Source organism: Cryptotermes secundus, unplaced genomic scaffold, assembly GCF_002891405.2.
Source record: "Cryptotermes secundus unplaced genomic scaffold, Csec_1.0 scaffold363, whole genome shotgun sequence".
NCBI lineage: Eukaryota > Metazoa > Arthropoda > Insecta > Blattodea > Kalotermitidae > Cryptotermes > Cryptotermes secundus.
The window spans coordinates 435932-444305 of NW_019737986.1; the positions used below are offsets into that span (position 1 = coordinate 435932).

The window sequence follows — 8374 nt, forward strand, 5'->3', positions numbered from 1 at the left end:
ACACAGGTAATATAAAGAACAATTACACTATGTATGATCTATCATTATTCTGATCATTCAAGGTATTCATTTACTGAATAAAAGGATTCCTTTAAGAAAAAGTTTTTAGCAACTAATTTGAATTTTTTAACATTATATAACAGTTCCCTTATGTCACACAGTAAATAATTAAAAATTTATATACCCCTATAATAGGCACTCTTTTTGCATTTGGTCAAATTTACCAATGGTATGTGTAAATTAGTACTTTGTCGTGTATTTATAGTATGTATTTCATTATTAATTACAAATTGGTGTATATTTTTTACTACCAATAACGGCCGCACCATAGCTCAAGCGGTTAGTTGCTGGTTTCCCACTGTGGCGGCCCGGGTTCGATCCTGGATCTGGTCAAGTGGGATTTATGGTGGCCAAAGTGGTGCCGGGGCAGGTTTTCTCCGAGTACTGAGGTTTCCCCTGCCAATCTTCATTCCACCAACTGCTCCACAATCACCCTCACCTATCATCTGGGGCTGGTACAATAGGCCAGAAGTGGCCACTGTACAAGGGACTTAGTTCCACCCCACTAGCAATTAAAAAAAATACTACCAATAACAAAAAAGAAAACATAAAGTAAAAGTAAAGCTATTCCTGTACCAGGCCTTGAAGGCCCATAGGGTTGTGAGACACTGAGGGTCCAACATTATTTAGACAATCGGCTCAAAGATGGCGGTAAGGTTGTCAGCCATATGCACCAGCCGCGCTTTACTCCCCACGAAAATTATCTAATTAATTCCTGGTACTCATTTCTGTTAAGGGCCGAGTCGACCCCAGGGCCATAGTGTGGCTGGAAGGATTAGGTCAATTGAAAAAAATCCAATGACCTTATCGGGACTTGAACCTGCGACCTTCCAGCTTGTAGCACAGCCCCTCAACCAACTACGCTACTGTGTACCCCCAAATATATAATGTGAATAAAAGGGCAATATACTTAGGCAATATCCCCGACAAGATATTTTAGGATTCACATTCATAATGTTTCTTACGATTCTTTTTTGTACTATAAAAACATTTTTACTATTAGTCACATTTCCCCAAAAGGCAACACCATATGTGATAATAGAATGAACATAAGCAAAATATACAATTTCTAAGTCTTCTATAGTTAAAAACAATTTAAGAGATCTAATAACAAAACAAGCAGAATTTATTTTAGTAATCACTTTATTTTTATGCTCTTGCCAAGATAATGTCGAGTCAAGAGTCACACCCAAAAAACCTGTGTAATAAGTGGTATTTATTTGTTTGTTCATATACTTTATTGGAGAATTATCAATTAGACTCTTTCTCATTTTGAAATACATATAATACATTTTATTAAAGTTCAAAGTCAATGAATTACCTTGAAACCATCTATTATCTTCCCAAGAACAGTATTAAGATTTTTTTAAGTTACATAAAATCTGAAGTGGTTAGTATTAAGTTAGCACTGTCCGCAAATAGAGTAGGTTTCGATATATCACTTATTACAGCTGGTAAGTCATTTATAGACATCATCATCAGTAATCTGTCAGATGACAGGTCCACAGTCTCTTCCAAAACAATTCCTCCACTTAATGCGATCTAGAGCTTTCTCCTTCAAATGACAGTATCTATCCTCTTCTGTCCCCAAGGTCATCCAGCATCTTCTTACGTCTTCTTGTCACTTCTATCCGCCCTTCTATCTTTCCTTCAATAACTTCTTTTAGAAGGCAGTTTCTGCGTAAAACATGACCAATCCAATTAGCCTTCCGTTTTCTTATTTCGTGCAGGATATTCCTCTGCTCACTGACTCTAATTAACACTTCTTCATTTCTCACATAATCGGTCCAACTGATCTTCTCCATCCTTCTCCAACACCACATTTCGAAACTTTCCAGATGTTTCTGATCTACTGCCCTAAGTGTCCATGTTTCAGCTCCATACAGAGCTATGCTCAAAATGTAGCATTTCACTAGTTTCTTCCTCAAATTTAAGTCCAATTTGCTGGTAAAAAGATTCTTCTTCTTGCTAAATGCAGCTTTTGCCATGGCAAAAAAAAAAAAACACTGGTCCAAGAATCGATCCTTGAGGAACTCCCAATCTAACTTGTTTCCAGTCTGAGAAGCATTTAATAGATGATTTATCTTTTATTACTACTCTTTGGTATCTATTATTTAGTTAGTTAGTTATTGGAGAGGGTGGGTTTCCCCATGCACTTAGACCTGTATTGGTCCATTGTGCTTCCCTCTATGATTTCTACCAGTCTCTATATCCTACCGGTACTGGTGCTTACCATCAGTCCCGCCCAGCCAGCGAGACCATCTCTACTTGCTGAGAGGTATCTACAATGCTTCCCCCATCTAAAAGAGGTATTAGAGACTGCTGTTGGGCGGGGAACGTCCGTAATTTGGCTCACTGACCTCCTTTGGAGATATGAGGTTCTTTTACGTGCCGTAAAGCTATGACACGGGACCCACGGCTTAAAGTCCCTCCCAGAGGACTTGTTCCCTGAATTTTTCTGCCCTTAAAAATTCGACGACCTCCGCCGGGTATTTGAACCCGCGTACTATGAGTCATGAGGTGGGAACGTTACCTTTAGACTACAGAGGCCGCTTATCTATTATTTAAATAAGAGGCAATCAATTTAAAAAATGTTCCTTGTACACCATAAAAATCCAGCTTTGTCAGTAATAATTCATGATTTACGCTATCAAATGCCTTGGTCAGGTCACAAAAGATGCCACCATGTCGCATTTTTTACTTTACATTGCATTCAGTCTTCTGCTAGGCAATATCCTTTACTATTATATGCTGATAGTCGTTCCACACACAAATCATCACATGCTATAAATAAAAATGACAATACTGCAAATTACCTAACTCCATGGAGCAGAGTTCTTCTTGAAAGGCTAATAATCTCTCAGTTAATCAAGAAATTCTGCACCATTTATGGAACCGAATGTTTCATCACTGTGTTCACAACAGCCTGCCCATGATCCCTACACCAAGTCTACACAAATTCAGTCCAACTCCATCCCATCCTGTTTCTTCAAGATTCATTATAATATTATCCTCCCATCTAAGCCAATATCTCCCAAATCAGTTTACATAAATCCTCATTTACCACAGAAGGTATATCCTACACTTAATCCATCGTTGATAAAAACCACAGGACATGGCCCATGAGAAACTGATGGTTAGGCAGGGAGCCATAATATATTCTTACAATGTATGCTTCAAGATGACAAATAAACATGTCATATTATAAAAGTAAACAGAAATTTTACAAATAATTAAAACAATGACAGGCAGATAGGACACTGTTGGTAGTTTGAGGACTGAGGAGTTCTCCCATTCCACAGAACAGTCAGTGACTTCCAGGGGTACTGGGTACTTGCACATTATCAGGTTGCCCAAAGAATTTCATCAATTCCTTTCTTTCAGCTAATCTTTATGGTGATGTGACAGAAAACTTGACCACTGATGTATAGCTTCACTGAATGCCTGTTCTCACACTTGCATTCACTTGGCAAAATTTCTCATGTTTGAAAAACTAATAGCTTCCTCTTCCTATCTCCTCAAATCCCACAAATTCTTCACTTTTAAAAGGATTCACAGCATAAGATAACTGTAACATCAGACTGAAAGTTACGGATTTTTTGTTTAAGGCAAAATACTGATAGATTATGCCAAAGATACTAAAGGGTAAAATTTAACAATAAGTTGTCAAATTGGGGCAAAATTAATATAGGTGTTCCACAAGGATCGATTTTTGGACTGCTGTTATTTCTGATCTATATAAATGACTTACCAGCTTTCATACTGCGTTCTGACCCATCGAATACTTCTATTGTGCTATTTGCTGATGATACGAGTGTAATACTAAATGAATTAAATTTTATACATCTGGAAAGGAAACTCAATATAGTGTTTAGATTAATGAATGGTTTAATTTAAACATGCTTTCCTTAAATTTTGACAAGACTTGCTGCGTGCATTTCTTAGCTAAACAAAAGTTTACTAACAAATTAAATATTGAATACGAAAATAAATTTGTATTAGAGTTAAATGAGGTAAAATTCTAGGGTATAACACTGGATAACATAAATTCTAGGAAAAACATATTGATTCAATCACAGTTAAATTAAATAAAGCCTGTCATATAATTAGGAAATCCCAACAGTACTTATGTATCGAAGCTCTCAAAATGGTGTATTATGCCTTTTTCCACTCTGTAATGTCTTATGGTTTGATTTTTTGGAGAAACAAAACTCATAGTATGATTGTTTTTAAATTGCAGAAGAGAGCTGTTCGAATAATGGCGGGAGCTGGAAACAGAGATTCATGCAGAAAATTTTTTTAGCCTATTGAAAATATTATCACTGCCCTCCCAATATATATATTCCCTTGTGATGTATGTTGTTAATAATATGGAACTGTTTACAGAAAATTCTGATATGTATGAAATACAGTGCGTACAATCAAGTGCGCGCCGCGGCAACTCCTCCCCGCGACTGCATCCGTTCTGCGGTGGTATGACTCACGGCAAATTGCAGCCGCGGCGCGCACTTGATTGTACGCACTGTAGTAACTAGAAATAGTTCAAANCCAAGTGAATATTTTAGATTTCTATATTTATATTGCTATATTACCACATTTTTATGGTGTTAACTGGAAAATTGTAAAGGTATATTTTATTTTCTGATACACCAAAAGATTCCATCCTTATGTGATCAAAACACAAGTTGAATAATCATGTACTTATAATATCCTCATTAAAATTGTATATGGAACTATAGATTAAATTACCAGGCATTGAAAATTGACTTGTAAATTTTATATTTACATTATATCTTTTATTACAAATTTATAGTGAATCATACTTGTTTATATCATATACTGTTTCTGTTATATTGGACTACTGGCTTTATCCTGGGTCCTAAGACCTTGTAATGGATTTGTGGCATGTAAATAAATGAAATGAAATGTGCTAACATGGAATGTGGGTCATGCATTAATGCCTAGTATCCCTCTCAGACCATCCACAGATGGCACAGATTGAGTGTGGGGATGGAATGCAATAACTCACTTCACTGGGATAAAATCAGTCTCAGCTGCAAAGAAAACTACACAATAAACAATTACTCAGTACTGGATATCATGGTTGCTGAAATGACAGTTTATCAACAACAGATACAACTGTAATTAGCAAGGAACTACTGTACAAACACTGAACATTAAAACAAATCTTTCCTACCTTTCTTAGCAAACCAAAAGATGGTTCCTTTTTCATGTTACTGTCAATGATATTAAGTTCATAATGAACTGGTATGGGATATGGCAGACATTGACACTTTATTACAGTGAAGAAAATCAATATAAAATATTTTATGAGTATACCAATCAATGAACAACAAAACTATCCACAGAAGTACGCCCAACATTTAAATAAAACTGACCAATGCAGTGTACTTCAGCAGTCACTTACCAATGGCTTCTGTATAAAATGGAATTGCTTGCTGATACTTCTTAGTTTTGTAAAGCTGATTTCCACTTTCCTTCTTGAGTTCTGCCAATCTGAAAAAAAAAACAAAACAAAACACAAACTGTATAATCCCAATCTAACATCTATGTCTGCTCCTGTGCCCCAGCACCATGCCACAGAAACACAAATTTATAGGATGTGAGGAGGCAAGGCTCCACACATTCTAGGCAGCAACACTAGATGGAAGTGATATCACCATCACACTTAAGTACCTTGCCTCCAAGAACAGAAACTCTGGAATCCATTCATTAGATGGCTAGGTGGGCCCCACATCTGGTCTGAACATAGCAGCAAAGAGAAAATTTCTTGCTCCTGAGAACAGCATTAGAGGTGATCTTAAAGAAACAGTTATGTGACAGAAAGGACTGGAGTCATGTAGCTCAGAACAGGGGTCAGCAACTGGTTCACATGCACATGGTGATAAACCATTGGGCTCCATAAAAGGCAGAAAAGTTCTTGACCAGTTGAGTAACTCCGACTCACAAGAAGGGCTCCACACAGTGTAGTTCTGATATAACTTTCAGTTCTCAACACCATCATACTGGTCTTTGGAAAGTCAAAGAGTGCCCAGCAATGGCACAATGCTCACTGCAAGTTTCACAGAAATCAGTCAAATACCAGTTGTTTCTATAACATTACATTCAACAACCAAAACTGACACAAACAGCTAGGTGGAAAGGCAAATATTCACAAGTCACATGATTCTGAGAATGGACCCCAGCTCATTTGGAACCACAAAAGTATTTACACTCACAGTTAGTTATCCAGAGTACATTTAGCCTTAATGTTTTTCTTCTTGTATATTCAATAATTTTATAGAACTGTACCACTTTCCATGGTCAAGGACCAGAAAGAGCTCAATCATGGCAGCCAGTTCTCAGCCAGCATTCAGACATCTCCCAATACTTTACCACTATGCTAAGCTGGTCAGTGTCAACAGGGATTATCAGATTGTATTGTAAGAAAGCAAAGGGTTTCTGTATGGCCCAGAAACTTTGCAGGCAAATGCTCTCTAACAGTGAATGCTCCATTCAAGATTACAAACCAGGAAGCTAATTCTGTCCACAGTAAATTCTTTTAAGTTGTATTCCAATTAAAACACAGGTACTGAAGGTTCACTGCTGTATTTACAACAGCCTGACATCAGTCAGATAAATTACATCCATGTCTTATTTCTTTAAGATCCAATTTAACATGATCTTAAGTATTGTAATTATATCCACTCAAGGATGAATTTTTAACAAGAGTGTATGGATTTGGAAAAGTTTTCATTTAGGGGAAAGTATGGTTTGCCATGGTGTTGGGCAGTATCAGACACCAGTGGTTATGTGAAAATGTTGGTCGATAGTGGCAGATTATAGTACATATATTTTAGAAATTTCTCTTCCTTTTCACATTATGGCAGTTTGAGTTCATGCCTTCAGCAGACTAAACACTTACCCTTGTTTTTGTGTTGCTTTCATTGCTTACACCATACTTGTATAATATTTGGTTCCTCAGAGCACATCTGGCAGTTTGATTGGCTTTACATGTACCCTTTCGTTACAGTAAGTAATGTGTTGTAAAAATATATTTGCAGTCACTTTATTGTGAGAAAATCTGCAGAAATTTTCAATCAAAAGTGTTTCAGTTAGTGGTGGCCACCATTATGGTGGGTTGCACCAGACATGCAGCATTACAGATTTGTCACAGGATGCCAAGATTCTAAAAGGGTCCTAGTGGCAGAAGACATGAAGATGGCTACTGAATCTATGCTGCTGGCAAAAATAAATGTTTGGGAAGCTGTCAGTCAGTTTAATTGAGTGGAAAGGTCAGGACAGAAATGCAGCGAAGTTCAGATACTGCCAAAATTAGGAACATTTGAATGAATACCCAATGCCAAACGGTAAGAACCACCTAACCAAATTAGAAATTTGAATGAATGGCATTCAGTGTTGCTGAAGAGCTAAAAATTCCATACACATTCAATACAGAGATGATGATTGAAAAATACCTTTATCAAGACTTCATGAAGAGAGATCCATTCCTACATCTGAGAACACCAGAATTTACAACATGACGCAAGTTGACTTCTATAAACCACAGGTTTCTGCATTCATTTGCTTGGGCTCATGAGAAATGTGCAGGTACGGAATGTGGGGCATTACATTATATCTATCACTGCCATAAATATAAATAATGGGAACAGTTTATTTGGAACTGACAGCTGTGTCAAATGTGAAAAAGACACACTGACCAATGCTACTCAACATTCCAGAGCAGTTGTGAAAAAAACACACAAGTATAACACTGTATCATTCTTGTTCCTACTGCAAGAACTCTATGTGAAACTTACATTTTATTTTGTTTCTGAAATCAATTACAGTGTTGCTGCAATTATCCCTTTCTTTCATATTAACTCTTTGACTGGCACGAAGGGTATTTAAATCCCACCCCTGTCCTGGCAGGCCCTTTAAACCTTACGTCGCTAAAGTGCATGTAGTTACTTTTTCCTAAACAACTTCAACAAAAATTGGTTTTTAAAAACGAAATTTTTGGGAACTAATTAAAATACAATATTTTATGCAATAAATGCTTTTCCACACCTCTTTATTTGTTTTTCTTCGTGTGATAAACATTGAAACATGAAAGTTTGCAGAGAGCCACACCACAGCCTGCACACATGATACTTGTTTCTTTTCTAACCTTGTGCTTAGCACTCATGCGACACTTTCTCAGGGCACCATTCTTCTTATTGTTACTGTTAGGAACATGGACCATTTTGTGAATTTTCAAGCCACCCTCTAGACGATTTGCTGGCTCTTTCACTGGTGGTCTTTTCAAGGTCGA

General features: G+C 37.0%; 1 protein-coding gene across 1 annotated transcript in view; it reads right to left on the reverse strand.

The window, feature by feature from the left end:
• Positions 1-8374, reverse strand: part of LOC111870610 (dnaJ homolog subfamily C member 7) — a 34232-nt gene that overhangs the window by 23257 nt on the left and 2601 nt on the right. Inside the window, exon 2 of the mRNA XM_023863041.2 lies at positions 5489-5577. Coding sequence (XP_023718809.1) covers positions 5489-5577 — 89 coding nt within the window. The remainder of the gene's footprint in view (positions 1-5488; positions 5578-8374) is intronic.